Source organism: Ailuropoda melanoleuca, chromosome 1 (assembly GCF_002007445.2).
Source record: "Ailuropoda melanoleuca isolate Jingjing chromosome 1, ASM200744v2, whole genome shotgun sequence".
NCBI classification, from domain to species: domain Eukaryota; kingdom Metazoa; phylum Chordata; class Mammalia; order Carnivora; family Ursidae; genus Ailuropoda; species Ailuropoda melanoleuca.
In genome coordinates, this window is record NC_048218.1 from 49,835,342 (window position 1) to 49,853,857 (window position 18,516).

The 18,516-nt window shown below is 36.5% G+C and overlaps 1 protein-coding gene across 3 annotated transcripts in view; it reads left to right on the forward strand.

The window, feature by feature from the left end:
• The window catches only part of ALCAM (activated leukocyte cell adhesion molecule), a 204,743-nt gene that overhangs the window by 158,891 nt on the left and 27,336 nt on the right, over positions 1 to 18,516 (forward strand). For all 3 annotated transcript variants that reach the window (XM_019796245.2, XM_019796246.2, XM_019796247.2), the window contains exons 4-9: positions 393 to 457; positions 1,691 to 1,778; positions 2,238 to 2,420; positions 12,085 to 12,212; positions 13,785 to 13,917; positions 17,802 to 17,914. In XM_019796245.2, the coding sequence (XP_019651804.1) occupies positions 393 to 457; positions 1,691 to 1,778; positions 2,238 to 2,420; positions 12,085 to 12,212; positions 13,785 to 13,917; positions 17,802 to 17,914 (710 nt within the window). The remainder of the gene's footprint in view (positions 1 to 392; positions 458 to 1,690; positions 1,779 to 2,237; positions 2,421 to 12,084; positions 12,213 to 13,784; positions 13,918 to 17,801; positions 17,915 to 18,516) is intronic.

The window sequence follows — 18,516 nt, forward strand, 5'->3', positions numbered from 1 at the left end:
GATTTAGGTCTTCATCTAAAGGTAGCTGGAAGTCATTAATATGTAGAAAGTACACATGATAATCAATTGGCAATAATATTCATATTTAGTATATTAACCTCCATTTCACTGTCAAATCCATATTTACTACTTATGAAGTGTTCAGAAGACATTACCAATGTTTTATTCAAAGGAGTAATAAGCATTTAAAATAGTATTTAATATAATAAAGCAAATACTTGGAGGGAGTGGGCTAACCAGATTTCTTAATTACAGATTATATGGGAATGTCGTCTTTATTTTGTTTCTTGTTTTTGTGCTTTGAATAAGTGAATTATTTTTCTATAATCCAAATCACAACTGTCCTTTTATTCTTTCTTGTGTACTTAAAACCTTTCTCTGCTTGACTTTAGAGCAACCATCCAAACCTGAAATTGTAAGCAAAGCGCCTTTTCTCGAAACAGAGCAGCTAAAAAAGGTAAGACTTAGTCTGATTTGTTGCCTTCACTTAGCCTAATGTTAAATGTCTTCTCCTGCCCTCAGATGCGAGAACAAATAAGATAGACTTTGTTCTTGTGGAGTTAACAGTATTGCAGATGCCAGTCAGAAAGTCTGCCTGAGTTAGAGTGGGAACACTGAGGAAGATGTAGTCATTTCCAGAAGAGGAAGGGGTGGGGGTGAAGAGGCATAAGTCTTTCTTGTATGAATGAACTGAATTTTCAATGGAGTCATGAAAGATGAGTAGATTTTCTTCAAACTAAAGGTAGAAATGCTTTCCAACAACATGAAATAATATGACGTGAACGAGAATAGCATTTTTAGGAAACATCGTATTATTTGAGTTGCTGGAACTTTGTGTGGTAAGACGGTAGGCAAGAGAGTGCAGTAAATGATAAATCTGGAGAAGTACAGAGAAGCTGGATTATGACAAGCCTTATGTCGTAGAGGGAGTTTGCATTTTATTCTGTTGGCAGGTTAAACTATTGAAAAGTTGAAGTGAAGATGTGAGGAAGATCAAATTTAACAGTCACATTAAGAGGTGTGAACAGAGGCTGTATCGAGAGGGGACAAAGCTGGAGGTTGTATTTGGGCACATCAACTGACTAATAATCTTATTTTCACTAAGTAAAATACCTACATTTTCCTTTGTGAAGAAAAAAATACAAACAAGTTAAAAGTTCTTTGAGTCAGATTAAATTTTACTTCATAATATTATTTGATAAATGCTAAATATTAAAGTTATAACACATTTGAAGAAAAGCGGTGGGAATTACAGATTTGGTAAGTATATGTATCTGAACTTAAGATAGAATGAAACCAAAGAGGTAGCCCCACTTTCACACCATTAATGATTCTTGCATGCGGAGATCTGTGAACCATGGGAATAGCCAATGTTAATGTAGTTATGTTATTTAGTTAATGCTAAAAATGAATTATGTCAAAATGAATTTGGTAATGCTTTTAGACAAATGTGATTTTATTAATAGTGGCAGCATCTATTGCTTATTTTTTAATGGTTGAGACCAGAATTTTAAGTACAAGGCGTTGTTTTTAAATGCAAGAGAGCATGTATCCAGTCCCCAGTCAGTGCTTGGATAATGAATGGGTCAGGAAACCTTTGGGAGAGCTACACCCCCTGAGGAGTCCAAAGCTTTCAAATTGACAACCACTGATGGAACTAGGGTAGCAACATTTCCTCTTCATTTTGCAGTTGGGAGACTGCATTTCAAAAGACAGTTATCCAGATGGCAACATCACGTGGTACAGGAATGGAAAAGTGCTGCAACCCCTTGAAGGAGGTGGGTAAGAAGTGGGCAGTAAATTCAGATGATCTGTTTTGACTTTATCTTTTCTGGGCATTCCTTAGTCCGCTCTGCATCTAAATGCATTGCCCTTTTTGACCTACGGCTCCGTGCTTTGTTCCTTTAAGTAACCATTAAGTCATTAAGTGATTTTTTAATAACATCATTTTAGTCCTTGTGCAGAAGAATCAAGAGCAGAGAAAAATTATTTCTGTATATGGCATGTTCTAGAAGTTAATGAAAGTGAGTGGGAGATAGGATTCCAGGATTCTATTTCTGTCTATGTCTCTGATTTTATGGTTTTGAAAAGACATTCTACCTCAGTACATGTCAATTTTCCCTCCTGTTAAATACAGTAAGAAGGACAAAACCACTTCTCAAGGTGTTGTGACATTTAACAAAGGATTGTGATTTTCCAATGAAAGATGCTATCATTAGTGTTCTTATTTTCTTCAGTGGTGGTCTTAATTTTTAAAAAGCAAATGGACCCACTAACTCAGCTCTATACCATGACTTCATCCCTGGAGTACAAGGCAACCAAGGCTGACATACAAATGCCATTCACATGCTCTGTGACGTATTATGGACCATCTGGCCAGAAAACGCTTCAGTCTGAACAAGCAATCTTTGATATTTACTGTAAGTAACTCAATATACAATTGTGTAATTTTAATGTCTTAGAGTATTCATATGCTATTAATTTTTCAAGTCCTAGTCCACATGCTCTTTGGATTGTGCTTTCAATCCCCCTTTCCTGTTCTGCAGTACTCAAATAATTTCCTTCTCCTTGGAAGACCTATAGAAAAAACGCTTATCCTATCTTATGATTCCTTTCATTTTCTACTCTGTCATTTCTGAACATCTCTTCTGTATTCTGCTAGATGCTAAGTTCCTTAAAGACAAGATCTCTAACTTAGTTTGATCCCTTCCGGTAGTCCTCAGCCTGGCACATAAGCTATGAATTTTGTAGGAGTTAAAAATGCCATCTGATTACTTTCTGAATGAAGGACAGAAGAATAGAAGCTTATGACTGACTGGTCTTCTAGATGTGGGATTTCCATTTTAATGAAAAAATTTATTTTAATAATGAGATCAGTTACATAAGTTTAAATAGGATGTTGTATTCCAAGACATTTTGGTTAACTTTATTTCATAGATTTGGAACATAGGATATTAGACTAAAAAGGAATCTTCTTGATCATCTGATCTAACTCCATTATTTTACTAAGCAATAAAGTGAGGCCCAGAGCCTTGCCCTAAATTAGCTGTAGAGACTGGGCTAGAATTCTTTTCTGCAATGCTATTCTCTGTCCTGTAAGACAGGTGCCAAGATTCAGAGCAAACAGGCTGATAGTCCAGGTCCAGCGCAATCAATTTCTGTGTCTTTCTGGAAGAGTAGCTGACTGCTTTAGGTCTCAGTTTTCTTATCTTGAAATGGAAAAAATAACTCTGTGTTGTTATGGAGATTAAGTGAAATCACAAATCTAAAATAACATCCTATATTGCTTATTAAATTCTTGTTATTAAGTACTATTGTTATTATTACTATATGATCATTATTACTACATACGCATAGAACTAGAGATATTATTTTTGGAGAAATGCAAGAAAGAATTTCAATAAATTATTTTAAAAAAATGAATCAAATCTTCTTGTAATACTGTCATATGTGGTAGAATAACCTAATACTTCTATGTGTATTCTGGAGGAAGAACAGAAATGCCAGTTGAGCCTTTGTAGCATTTTATCTCCTCTACATTTCTGTTTTGGTTCCATAAAGTGCAGAACCTTATATAAGAACAAAACCGACATTCCACTTGCCCTAACGATAAGGGATTGTTGTGCCTTAAACTTTGCATCTAAGTTTCAACTTATATACTGACTTAAAATTGAAGATTTAAAGGATTTCATTATGTGCAACTTATCTGAAATCAAACTATTATTTCTGTAAGTAAAGGCAGAATTCTGTCTGTTCAAAAATGTTGAACTGGAAATAAACTATCTTGGTGTAAGTGCAGGAGTACAAAATAGGAAAGAGCATCAAGATGAGTAATAAGGACTGGAAAAGTGGCTTCAGAAAAAAACAGAAATGTATGTTATCAGGCATGAAGAGCTGGGTAAGCAGAAAAGTCCTTGGATGAATAAGAAGGAAATGATTTTACTTTGGCTGGGGGGCGGGGTGCATTTGGCACAGTTTTTGAGAAGCCACAATGTATGCTTCCTGGTAAAGATATAAAAGTGCTTAAGACAGAGTCCTGACATTCAAAGAGTTTACTACTCCAACAGAGCAATAAAATACCTACATCAGGAGGAAATTGTAATTGTCAGTGCAAGGTTGCAAGTGGTAAGTGACACTCAGAACTCAGTGAATAGCCCTAAGAACTCAGATGCCCAAGGACAGTGATTCTCAAACTTTTGTGTGCATCAGAATCACCAGAAGGACTTAGAACACTGATCACTGGACCCTGCTCTGAAGTTTCTCATCCAGTAGTTGTGGGGAGAGGTCCAACACTCTGCATTTATGCTGGTGATGCTAATGCTGCTTATGTGAGGACCACACTTGGAAAACCACTACTCTAGGTGACTTCAGAATGGAGAAGGAAGGAGCTACACAGAAAGGACAGAGAGTACATTCAGAAGGAAGAAATTTGATCAGTTCATCTTGAGGAAGATGCACTAGTCCACTCCTGCCCTAGTCTTCCTTACCCTTTCCAGTCGGTAATGAAGCTTTATAGAATCTAGCTCTTCTATGTTTATCTGATTCTGCCTTCTGACACTGCCTGAGAATATGCCACCATTCTTCATTGCCAGTATTTCTGTGATTTCTAGAATAATACTCCTTTCTGTTCACTCCAAACTGCCCTCCAAGCTGCTGCCAGAAATACCTTTTTAAAAACAAATGTGACCATGTTAGGTTAGTGCTATGATTACAATTCTCTAATAACTCCCCAGATCTCTCAGATTAATCTTCACACTACCTGTTTTTTTTCTTCCAAGTTTTTATTTAAATTCCAGCTGGTTTACATACAGTGTAATATTAGTTTCAGGTGTAGGATTTATGATCCGTCACTTACATACAACACCAGTTGCTCATCACAGCAAATGCCCTCCTTAATCCCCATCACCCATTTAACCCATCCCCCTGCCCACGTCACCCCCAGCAACCCTCAGTTTGTTCTCTATAGTTAGAAGTCTGTGTTATGGTTTACTCTTCTCTCTCTTTTCTTACACCTATGTTCATTCATCTGTTTCATTTCTTAAATTCCACGTATGAGTGAAATCATATGGCATTTGTCTTTCTCTTACTAACTTATTTTGCTGAGCGTAATACTGTCTAGCTCCATCCGTGTTATTGCAAATGGCGAGATTTCATTCTTTTTTATTGCTGAGTAATATTCCATTGTATATATATACCACAACTACTTTAATCATTCATCAGTTGGTAGACATTTGGGCTCTTTCCATAATTTGGCTATTGTTGATAATGCTGCTGTGAATATCAGGGTGCATGTATCCCTTCAAATCAGTATTTTTGGATCTTTTGGGTAAATACCTAGTAGTGCAATTGCTGGGTTATAGGGTAGTTCTATTTTTAACTTTTTGAGGAAACTCCACACTGTTTCCTGGAGTGTCTGCACCAGTTTGCATTCCCATCAGCAGTGTAAGAGGGGTTCCCCTCTCTCTGCGCCCTCACCAGCATCTGTTGTTTCCTGAGCTGTTACATTTAGCCATTCTGACAGGTGTAGGGTGGTATCTTATTGTAGTTTTGATTTGTATTTCCTGTTGATGAGTGATGTTGAGCATCTTCCCATGCATCTGTTGGCCATTTGGATGTCTTTGGAAAAATGTCTATTCATGTCTTCTGCCCATTTTTTAACTGGATTATTTGTTTTTTGGGTGTTAAATTTTTAAGTTCTCTATAGATTTTTAGATACTAACCCTTTATCAGATATGTCATTTGCAAATATCCTCTCCCACTCTTTCAGTTTTGTTGATTGTTTCCTTCACTATGCAGAAGCTTTTCTTTTATCTTGATGAAGTCCCAATAGTTCATTTTTGCTTTTTGTTTCCCTTGCCTCCAGAGACGCGTCCAGTAGGAAGTTGCTATGGCCAATGTCAAAGAGGTTGCTGCCTGTGTTCTCCTCTAGGACTATGATAATTTTTTGTCTCACATTTAGGTCTCTCATGCATTTTGAATTCATTTTTGTGTGTGGTCTAAGAAAGTGGTCCAGTTTTATTCTTCTGCATATTGCTGTCCAGTGTTCCCAGCACCATTTGTTGAAGAAACTTTGTTGAAGATTAGTTGACCATATAGTTGTGGGTCTATGTCTGATTTTTATGTTTTGTTCCATTGATCTACATATCTGTTTTTATGCCAGTACCATACTGTCTTGATCACTATTGCTTTATAGTGCAGCTTGAAGTGCAGAATTTTGATGCCTCCAGCTTTACTTTTCTTTTTCAAGATTGCTTTGGCTACTTGGGTCTTTTGTGGTTCCATACAAATTTTAGGATTGTTTGTTCTAGCTCTGTGAAAATTGCTGGTGATATTTTGATAGAGATTGTGTTAAATGTGTAGATTGCTTTGGGTAATATAGGCTTTTTAACAATATTTGTTCTTTCAATCCATGAGCATGAAATGTTTTTCCATTTCTTTGTGTCATCTTCAATTTCTTTCATAAGTTTTCTATAGTTTTTAGAGTACAGATCTCTTACCTCCTTGGTTAGGTTTATTCCTAGATCTTAATGGTTTTTGGTACATTTATAAATAGGATTGATTTCTTGATTTTTCTTTCTGTTGCTTCATTATTGGTGTGTCAAAATGCAACAGATTTCTGCCTGTTGATTCTGTATCCTGCAATTTTGCTGAATTCATGTATCAGTTCTAGCAATTTTTTCGTGGAGTCTTTCAGGTTTTTTACATAAACTGTCATGTCATCTGCAAATAGTGAAAGTTTGACTTCTTCCTTGCCAGTTTGGATGCCTTTCATTTCTTTTTTCTTTTCTTTTCTTTTTNTTTTTTCTTTTTTTTTTTTTTTTTCTTTTCTTTTTTTTTTTTTTTTTTTTTTTTTTTGGTCTGATTGCTGAGGCCGGGACTTCCAGCACTATGTTAAATAACAGTGGTGAGAGTGGACATCTCTGTTCCTGAGTGTAGAGGAAAAGCTCTCAATTTTTTCCCATTGAGGATGGTATTACCTGTGGGTTTTCATATATGTCCTTTATTATGTTAAGGTATGTTCCCTCTATCCCTACTTTGTTGAGGGTTTTTATGAAGAATGAATGTTGTACTTAGTCAAGTGCTTTGTCTGCATCTGTTGAGAGGATCATATGGTTCTTATCCTTTCTTTTATTAATATGGTGTATCACATTGATTGATTTGCAAATATTGAACCACCCTGGCAACCCAGGAATAAATCCCTCTTGATCATGGTGAATGATTATCTTTTAATGTAATGTTGATTTGATTTGCTAGTATTCTGTTGAGAATTTTTGTGTCCATGTTCGTCAGAGATACTGGCCTATAGTTCTCTTATTTTAGTGGAATCTTTGATTTTGGAATCAGGGCAATGCTGGCCTCATAGAATGAGTTTGGAAAGTTTTCCTTCCTTTTCTGTTTTTTTTTTTTTTTTTTTTTTTTGGGGGGGGGGGAATAGTTTGTGAAGAATAGGTATTAACTCCTCTTTAAATGTTTGGTAGAATTCCCCTGGGAAGCCATCTGACCTTAGACTTGTTTGTTGGGAGATTTTTGATTATTGATTCAATATATTTGCTGGTTATTGGCCTGTTCAAACTTTCTATTTCTTCTGTTTCAGTTTTTGTAGGTTATATGTTTCTAGGAATTTATCTATTTCTTCTAGATTGTCCAATTTGGTGGCATATATTTTTCATAATATTCTCTTATGATTGTTTGTATTTCTTTGGTGTTGGTTGTGATCTCTCCTCTTTGATTTTTAATTTTATTTACTTGAGTCCTTCCTTTTCTATTTGAGAAGTCTGGCTAGGGGTTTATCAATTCTATTAATTTTTTCAAAGAATGAACTCCTGGTTTCATTGATCTGTTCTGTGTTTTTTTGTTTGTTTGTTTCTATAGCACTTATTTCTGTTCTAGTTTTTATTATTTCCCTTCTTCTGCTGGCTTTAGGCTTCATTTGTTGTTCTTTATGTAGCTTCTTTAGCTGTAAGGTTAGGTTGCATATGTGAGATTTTTCTTTCTTCTCGAGGTAGGCCTATGTTGCTATGTAGTTCCTTCTTATGAACACTTCTGCTGCATCCCAAAGGTTTCTGACCATTATGCTTTCATTTTCACATGTTTCCATGTATTTCTTTATTTCTTCTTTAATGTCTGGTTGACCCATTCATTCTTTATAGGATGTTCTTTAACCTCCATGTATTTGTGTTCTTTCCAGTTTTTTTCTTGTGGTTGACTTCAAGTTTCATAGCCTTATGGTCAGAAAATATGCATGGTTTTATCTCAGTCTTTTTGTACCTGTTGAGGCCTGATTTGTGACCTACTATGTGATCTGTTTTGGAGAATGTCCCATGTGCATTTGAAAAGAATGTATTTTCTGCTGCTTTAGAATGAAATGTTCTGAATATATCTGTTAAGTCCATCTGGTCCAGTGTGTCATTCACAGCTGTTGTTTCCTTATGACTTTCTGCTTAGATGATCTGTCCATTGGTATAAGTGAAGTTTTAAAGTCCCCCTGCTATTAATGTGTTACTATCAATAAGTTCCTTTATGTTTGTTATTAATTGTTTGATATATTTGGGTGCTCCCATGTTGGGGGCGTAAATATTTCCAATTGTTATATCTTCTTGTTAGATAGACCACTTTATTATGATATAGTACCATTCTTCATCTCTTCTTATAGACCTTGGTTTAAAATCTAGTTTGTCTGATACAAGAATTGCTGTTCCAGCTTTCTTTTGACATCCTTTTGCATGGGAGATTCTTTCTGTCCCTTCACTTTCATCTGCAGGTGTCTTTAGGTCTGAAATGAGTCTCTTATAGGCAGCATATAGATGGGTCTTGCTTTTTTTATCCAATCTGACACCCTGTGTCTTTTGATTGGAGCATTTAGTCCATTTACATTCAAAATAATGATTGACAGATATGAATTTAATGCCATTTTATTACTTGTTTTATTGTTGTTTCTGGAGATTTTCTCTGTTCCTTTCTAGTCTTTATCACTTTTGGTCTTTCTTCCCCACTCAAAGAATCCCCTTTAGTATTTCTTGCAGGGCTGGTTCAGTGGTCTTGAACTCCTTTGGTTTTTGTTTGTCTAGGAAACTCTTTATCTCTCTACTATTCTGAATGATAACCTTGCTGGATAGAGTATTCTTGGCTGCAGATTTTTTCCATTTGGTGCATTGATTATCTCTCTGTGGAGAGATCTGCTGCTAACCTTACTGGTCTTCCTTTGTAAGTTAGGAACTTCTTTTATCTTGTTGTTTTTAGGATTTTTCTTCATCTCTATATTTTGCAAATTTAACTACACTATGTCTTAGTGTTCACCTGCTTCTGTTGATATTCATGGGAGTTCTCTGTGCCTCCTGGATTTGGATGTTTGTTTTCTTCCCCAGATTAGGGAATTTTTCAGCTATACTTCCTCAAATAAACCTTCTGCCCACTTTTCTATCTCTTGTTCTTCTGGGACTCCTATGATACAAATGTTATTATGTTTGATGGAGTCACTGAGTTCCCCAGGTCTACTTTCATGATCTGAGATTTTTTTTTTCCCTCTTTACACTCCCAATTTCAATATGCTTCAGACTCTTTGTAGCCATGGTCCTGCACTATGTCTCAATCTTTATCACTTCACTGTATCTTCTGCAGTCCTGTTCTGTTTTCCAGATTCCTCCTTTAGATGACTACTTACATTCCTATTCATTTACTGGCACTCCTTACTTTTGTTTTCTAGCAAGCACCTATTTATTCTTTAAATCCCAGCTGTAGCATCAATTCCTACCAGTCACTTCCTGGTCTCATGCATCTATAATCTACCAGTGATCACATCATATGCAATTTTTATGTTGTTATAGTCTTAATTATTTGATGTCATTATAAATAGATTGAAAGCCATGCTGTTTTCAACTTTATAACTTCAGCACTTAGTGCCAGCACAAAATAAATATTAACTAAACAAATGAATACATGAGTGGTCAGAAGATAACTGGAGATGGGACAAAGAAAATTTGAATAGACTCTTGGTTATTATGTAGTGATATATATAGAGTAAGTGAGATGTACTTCTTACCTGAACAGTTCAAGGCAATCATGGGTACCTGCTTAAGAAATTTTTATTTCAGTCTTCACATATCATTGTATTTTTAAAACATTACTTCAGAAAACTGATTTAGAGGAAATATATATATATATATATATATATTTATAAATATGAAGGAGTGGAATGAGGGACTGTCTAAAATTTGATGGCAGTGTTTCAGGTATAGGTTAGAGCCTGGACTATGGACAGTAGGAATAAAAAGGGGAGAATCAGATGCAAACCTTGTATTAATCATTAAGACATGGTGACAGAGTGGATAAGAGAAAGCCAGAGTACCTGGCAGAATGATTGACTAATGGGCAGAGTAAAATTCAGAGAAAAAGTTCAGGGGCAACGGGAGAGTAAGAGATTGTTAATTTTGTTTGAGGCATGTTAGTTGGACATCCAGAAAGTTACTGTTAAAACTCAAATCTCTCTGATCTCAGTGTAGTTCTTCAGTTCTCTAATACAGAACAGAGCCTATTGAAAGGGAACACAGAGAAGGGAAGTTTTGAAATAAAGCAGGAAGTCAGACAGATTGTGATCCCTAGCTGTTCCGGTGTCAGCTTTGATTGAGTAGTCTCGCAGTGACATGCAGCAGGCCAAAATAGTCAGCGAAGGGCCACATAAAAGAGTGAAGAAGGCGTAGAAATGGAAGGCCAATGGGGGATGAAAAACAGACTTTATTTACCTTCCAACTTTACTGGAAACTGTAGTGAGGAAACTACCGTGAGGAAATTCAGAAAAACTAACAAAAAGTGTATTAAAACAATCACCGTTTAGCTTCAGAATGTTCTGGGCAAATAGTCAGAGAGGCCCAAGCATGAAGAAAAGGCAACAAAGCAATCTACACCCTCCTATGTTTTTTCTGTATTTGGATATTAAAAAGATACATAAATGATAGCAAGAGATAAGAAAAAACTTCTGAAACTACCACTTATTTGTTTTAACAAAATAAGTCTTCATAGATTATTATTCTTTTCTTATTCTTATTCTACTGTTCTTATTATCCAGCTGTTCTTATTATCCAGCTGTATAGCAAGCTATATTAGAAAGTGGGTCATTTTGGGGCACCTGGGTGGCTCAGCATTAAGCGTCTGCCTTCAGCTCGGGTCATGATCCCAGGGTCCTGGGATCGAGCCCCTCATCGGGCTCCCTGCTTGCGGAAAGCCTGCTTCTCCCTCTCACACTCCCCTTGCTTGTGTTCCCTCTCTCGCTGTCTCTGTCAAATAAATAAATAAAATATTTTTTAAAAAAGTGGGTCATTTATAACTGCCAGCACCACTTCCTCTTATTTTCTGCTTGCTAGATATTGTCCTTTTTATCTAGCCTTTAATTTCTTTAGTGTTCTACTGTTAGTAGTAGCCTCTACTAAAGAATACTCTTTAGCCCTATTTTCTCCATAAAAGTGACCAAAATGGAATGAAAGTTGCACCTTTGCTCCAGTGAACAGAACAGAATTACAATGCATTGACAGTCCTGTTGATTGTTTTAAGGGTCTCCTTCAGTTCATGGGATTCTTTTTGAAAACTGCTCTACTCTCCTGCTTGCCAGAAATCTTGCTGGCATTGCTTAGCTCGTGTCTCTTTTTTATTTAATACAAGGTATTATTGGTACGATGAGTGTAGGGGTGCCTAATGGTTTAGCTGCTATGCTTGCTGATCCAGTCTTTCCAAACCATGGGGTTCATACAATATAGTTAAATGTCCTTATAATGAAATCATGCAGTGAGATTGTTCCTACTGGTCTTTTACTCATAAAATAATTATGGTCATCCTACCTCAGTTAAAGACATTTTGCTAAGAAAAAATTGGTTTTTATGTAACAGGGTCTTTTTGTAGTTTTCTCTAACCAAGATTAGTACTTGGTATAGCAAGTAGCTATTAACTTCAATCCCTCTATAGAAGGATACATTTAAGTAATTACCATTACTAGCTTCTTGAGGAAATTGTGTATAATTTAGTCATTTGTATTGTATGCACAGAGTAATTTGGTACTTGATGAAAGTGGTTAACTTGTGTCTGTGACTCTTATAGATCCTACTGAGCAAGTGACAATACAGGTGCTGCCATCAAAAAATGCCGTCAAAGAAGGGGATGACATCACTCTTAAGTGCTTGGGAAACGGTAACCCTCCTCCTGAGGAATTTTTGTTTTACTTACCAGTAAGTGCTTAAGGATTATGACTTGAGCTAGACTGCTATCAGTTTTTCCTGTTGTGTGGCAGCTGGCTGGCATTAAGAATTGTGTGTAGCTGGGCAGCTTAAGAGAGAAAGGTGTTATTCTCGGGGAAAAGAGACACCTGTAGAATGTCCTTTGAAAGGTTGTTTTTTGTTTGTTTTGTTTTGTTTTGGCATCTACCCGTGATCTTGCCGTTTTTCTCAGTTTCAAGAGATTTCAGGGGAGAAAGGGTAAAAAAGCTTATCATAGGAAACCATAATTACCAAAACTCAAGTTTTTATTATCTAGATAAGCTATTAGAATCTGTTCTTCGGAAACAGATAACTCCAAAATGAAGAATGATGGCAGCAATGATGTAGATTCTAAATCTACCCACAGTGCCTTCCTGAACACATCTCTGAACCTCTGAAGTGGCACCGTTCTGTTGCACTTTATATTCAGCTTGATAGAATAAAGCTAGGCACCCTATCTTGCTGTGACGTATGGTCTTGAAGGGCAGGCTCCTCAACTTTTATCAATATGATAGCTGAAAGGAATGGTATATAGAGAAGATAATTTGGATATTCCTCTAGGATGCGTTCTAGATATCATGGTAGTATGGAGTCAGACTAGGAGAGAGCTGTTGAGGACACTTGTCTGCTCTCCCAGAGCTCTTCCTAGGTTTGTGTATGACATAACCTTCCATTGAGAGAAGCCGTATACAACCTTATATTGCATTTACTTAAGGGTTACGTTTACAAATGTCACCCACTACCTTTCTCAGCAGCATTTAAGAATATCATCTACTACGTTAGAAGACTAATATAGCTGATTTCTTTTAGACTTAAATGTTGGTAGAAAAGTTTGTTTCTCCCAATAGATAATAGTATGTTCTTTAAACAGTATGTTCAAAAAACATACTGTTTTTGTCTCATATGCAAATGAACTTCTGAATCTAATTATGTTTCTACTTTGGCTATCAGAGATGAGAGCCAAATTTGTGTCTTAGCTTTACAGCAATATCTGATGATTATGGTTTTTTTGTTACTATTTACACCTAGTTCATCTATATTCTTTCTAAACTTAGTTTATTAATTCTTTTCTTTTTCTTCACTCTGTTAAAAAAAAAAAATCCCCCCCTCACTTCTTTCTCCCTTCTTTCCCCTCCCTTCCTTCCTTTCTTCCTTTCTTTTTTTCCTCTCTTTTTTATTTGGATATGTGGCATGATTTCTTTTAAATTGCCTCACATCTTTTTGTTGAATTAGAAGACATAAATAGAAAATGAAATATAGATTTAAAAAAAAAAAACCTGCTTTAACTCTCAAATTCAAGCCATGCTGTCAATAAAATAGATGTCATCAGTATCATGTTTATCAGCTCCTCAATTTCCTTAGAACCAAAATTGCTATTATTTTTCCAGAAATCAAGCAACACAAATTCTACTCTCATTTGTCCAATCATAGAAACACATTCCCTTTTTTTTCTTACATAAGAAAATACTGTTTTCATCAAGAAATACAACTCATCTCACTGTAGCTACCAAGTGTAATCATCTGACATTTTGCCTCTATCAAAAGGGACAGCCTGAAGGAATAAGAAGCTCAAATACTTACACATTGACAGATGTGAGGCGCAATGCAACAGGAGACTACAAATGCTCCCTGATAGACAAAAAAACCATGATTGCTTCAACAGCCATCACAGTTCACTGTAAGTCACCTTATTCTTCATTACCAACTTCACTTCAAAGGCCTCTAATAGTCTAACTTGGCTGTCTTTCAAATAAATTGCAACTATGTTTTTCTTAAGTAGGGTGGTTTCAATAGACTTACTGAAGTGCATCAAAGCAAACTCAGCTTTGGTCCAGATTTGCACTGCAAGATTGAATCTTGAGTGGATCTAATAAGTGCAACTTTTGGCAGTGGTAAATGTCCGTCTTCTTTCTAAATGTCTTCAGTTTGTGGTATCAAGAAAATATTCATGTGGATCTTAAAGAAATTACTCATTTTATATTTAAGAAAATATTGAGATATTCTCAGGGTTCGCAACGTTAGCATTTGGCCCAGAAAAAAAGTATAGACTAAGTATCTTTATTATTATTTTTATTTTTATTATTATTATTACAGAATAACATTAGCACTGAAACCCAAGCAACACATAGTTACTATAAACTCAGCTTTTGGAAATAGCAGAGGTAGAGACTACTGAAAGCCATTTATTGGCTTCTATATAGAAGACAGAAAATTTCTGGAAACAGAAACTCTTCAAAATCACCCTAAATGTATTCATTTACTCTTAACCTGCTTTTGATCCCCAGATACTCCAAAAGTTATACTTTAGTATGATAGGAAAAGAGATACATGAAAAAGAGCACTCAGGTCCTTTATTTTGTAATTTCTGACAGTCTGTATTCTTGATATACCTGTTGTATTATGGAAAGGGGGAACTAATTTGAACTGCTTCCCAGTAACACCAGAATTTACAGAGTGCTTTAGGCAAATGTCAGTCTTGCTTAGAGGTATAAGCCAAACTTTCTAGTATGTCCTTTGTACCCAATAACACCTCTTGACGTGCTCCACTGAAATAAAGTTTCTCTAGACATGATGTGCTCTAATCCCATTGAGTATGAGGGGTTTCTTTGTTTCAAAATTGAAAGACTAGAAATTGTTCTGAGGAAATGGTTCTAAATCTCTCATTCTACCTATAATGCGTGGAAAACATACAGGATAGTAGCTAAAACTTTGAGGGAAATACAAGGAGATAGATAGATTGGGGAATAGAATAGCCAGATGGTTGCTTTTGAGTGTCTGATGTTGGGAGCACACCCTGGGGAGCCCTATAAAAATAGAGGACTGTTAAGAAATGTTCACAGCCAGGCCATTTCTCTATTTGCGCCATATTCATGTTGTATAGATCTGAGAGGTCTGCCATCAGAAACTGGTTAGAGAGAAAGCTGCAATCTCTCAAGATAAAAACAATGCTACTTTTTCTCTGAGGACCAGCCAGTCCTGGGACCATTTATTCAGCCTGTTCCATGACCAAAAAAAAAAAAAAAAGGGAAGTGAGAGAATACAGCCAGCAGATAGAATTTCCTGTGAAACAACTTTCTGATAGCATTATCCATGAGATCTGTGGCCAGTAACCAATAATCTAGTGCTTATAGATGGTACAGTAAGCTTATGTTTAAGAGATGCCAGCTACTCAGGGCCCTAGAAGGAAAGGGGCCTTATTTTATCGCTTGTACATCAGGCAGGGAGGAATAGTTCGCAGAGTAATCAGGTAAATGTGGTGCACCCATATTGTACTGCAGCGATCAACTGTGATAAAGAAAAACAAAATTAAACAAAAGTATGTAACAGTTTAATTGGATTTCAGTGCACTTAATTGGATTTAAATGCTTTTTGGTTTTGAAAGGTAGACTATAACATCGGGCTTTAAGGCCTATATTTCTCTTTAAAAGCTGAAGTAAGGATTACAAATAAATGAAGATTTTACTCTGAATTACATGAAATGAAAACATAAAAATCCTGGTTTTTGCCCATTTATCCTTGATTGCTTGTTTGTTGTCTGAAAACAAGATTTGTCTCCTTTCCGTAGATGACTGAAGGGAGTGTGGCTAGGGAAGCACCAAGCCACACTCGCACGTATTTGCAGAACAGACCCCTCATCAGGCTCTCCGCCCACACGTCCGTAGTTGCTGAGGAAACGTCTGCCTGTCCTCTGCCAATTCATGCGCACACAGATTCTTCCTCAGAACTTCCCAAGTCCATCATCAGCCTTTAAAATCACTTTTTATCTTCTCACTGGCACGTTAACTGTCCGACTAACAAAAGCTTCTAACTCTCCCTGAGTAGGGTTTTCATCTAAATGTAATCAATCCAGATTTTCCGAGGAAATGCCGCAACTTTTCTCTGTGATCATGCATATTTTAATATTAATGAGAAACTGTGAAAGCGTGCTTCTGTCCTTCATGCAATAATTGTTTGCAGAGCATGCACAGTGACAGCTCAAGGCACGGGTCCTCCCTTCCTGGTTCTTACAATCAAACGGGAAAAACAAGGATTACAAATGATGTTGGCCAACTATCAGCCAACTGCAGTTATAACATGTAAAACCAAGGAGAAGCAGGGGGTGCGATAGGAAATCCCCACTGCCGTAGAATAAAGTCTCAGCTCTTAGCGTGGCAAACACAGTCCTTTGTAGTCTGGCCTCCACTAATTATATAGATTTATCATTCATGTGTTATAACCATTCATACCAGATTACTCACTATGGTGAAGTCTGCTGTACTCTGTCAGTAGTTTGCCTTTGTTCATGTGCCAAAAGTTTAACCTGTATCTCCATTTATCAAAGCCGTTCTCAAGTGTCAGGGACCACAAGCAGATACTGCCTCATATACAAGCCTTTATTACTGCTTTGCAACCCATTTTGGCTCTGTTCTCTACACTCCCAGAAGTCTTTGCTTCTGCCTCCGTTTGTAGCCCTTCCTTTAGCTTTTCAACAAATACTAATTGAGCTTCTACTCTATAGTGTGTATGCTAGTAGGTGCTGATTTCATGCTGCTGCGTGTCAGTCACATAGCTGAGCGCATATTACCTCTACCTCGAAAATTGTAAATTGTCGGCTTATAGTCATCTCTGTATCTCCCATCAGTGCTTGCTACTTAGTAGCTGCACAATAAATGCTTGTTCTGTTGAATTAGGTTTTCCTCATAGAGATCATACTGTGATAGTAAGATTTTTGTAGAAATTACTTTCCATCTGAATGATTATACCTCCTTAGATGTGTTTATCCTGTTTTAAAAAAATGATGTCTGCTGACAGTGTCCCTAACAATAGATCTTATTTAAAATTTCAACTGCATGAGAAATGGAATTGCATTTTAAAAAAAAATCTAACTATTACAGTCAGTTCTCTCTAAGAAACAGGTAGACTACCTCATGGTTTTTCAGATTATCACCTGCTGTCTAAATATACTTAGTTTTCTCCTGGCATGCCTTACCAACTCTTTTTATAATATTTACCTAGTCATCATCTTTCTTTTCTTCCAGAATTGATTTAAGAATTATTTTTCTTAAGGTAATAGACCTGAGGGGAATATTTCTATGCACTCAAAACATCAGTCATGTTAAAGGCAAATAAATGCATAATCAGTTAGATTGACCATTTCCTTGTCCAAACTGGTCTCAAACCTGGCTTGCAAAAGTGGGCTGATTACACTACAGTTCAGTTGTTATTATTATTTTTTAAAGATTCTATTTATTTACCTGACAGAGATAGAGACAGCCAGCAAGAGAGGGAACACAAGCAGGGGGAGTGGGAGAGGAAGAAGCAGGCTTCCAGTGGAGGAGCCCGATGTGGGGCTCGATCCCAGAATGCTGGCATCACGCCTTGAGCCGAAGGCAGACGCTTAAAGACTGAGCCACCCAGGCGCCCCAACAGTTCAGTTATTTTGGTCACGTAAATTAGTTCTGAATTTTGAATACAGTTAGAAGGATTTTTTTTTTTTTGGTCTTTTATCTTTTCTTCTCCAAAATATTTTGACTATCTTCCTTTCCTGGACTTTACATTTCAAGCAGATTTTCTGCTTCACAGATTTGGATTTGACCTTAAACCCAAGTGGGGAAGTGACCAAGCAGATTGGTGATGCCTTGCCTGTGTCATGCACAATATCTGCTAGTAGGAATGCAACCGTGGTATGGATGAAAGTAAGTCGTATTTCTTGGTAATATTATACTGTTTGGACTGACTGACTCTTTTGCATTTACTATGACCTCTAAATACATATACTTGTGGGTAATATGTTTATACACTCACACTCATGCTCTCTTTCTCTATATTATATTCGTGTTAATGATGTCACAATAAAATTTTAGAGGTACTCAACAACAGTATGGCATCCGTAATTTGATTGCCTGAAATTTACTTTGGGACATAGATTTATGTGTATCTACTAAGGAATTCTATGCATGCACACATGCTCATGGACCCACACATGTATACAGTTCTATGCTCCAGAGCTTAACAATTTTCAGTGTGTTTTAATCCACATTATTCTCACATGACATTTGCAAAGAACCCTATGAAATATTCAGGACATTTATTATTTCGCCATGTTATTTGGAAAGAAGTTGAGAGGAGAGAAATCAGGAAGCTCTTAAGTGGTAGAGTTAGACTCAAACTCAGACCGTACTGGGTTTAATAAATACTGTGCTCTGATCACACAACTTTCAGCCTGCAACTGAGCATAAGTGTCTGAATGTGAGTTCATTGAATTCATAGCACCTTGAAGGTAGAGATCCCTTTTCAG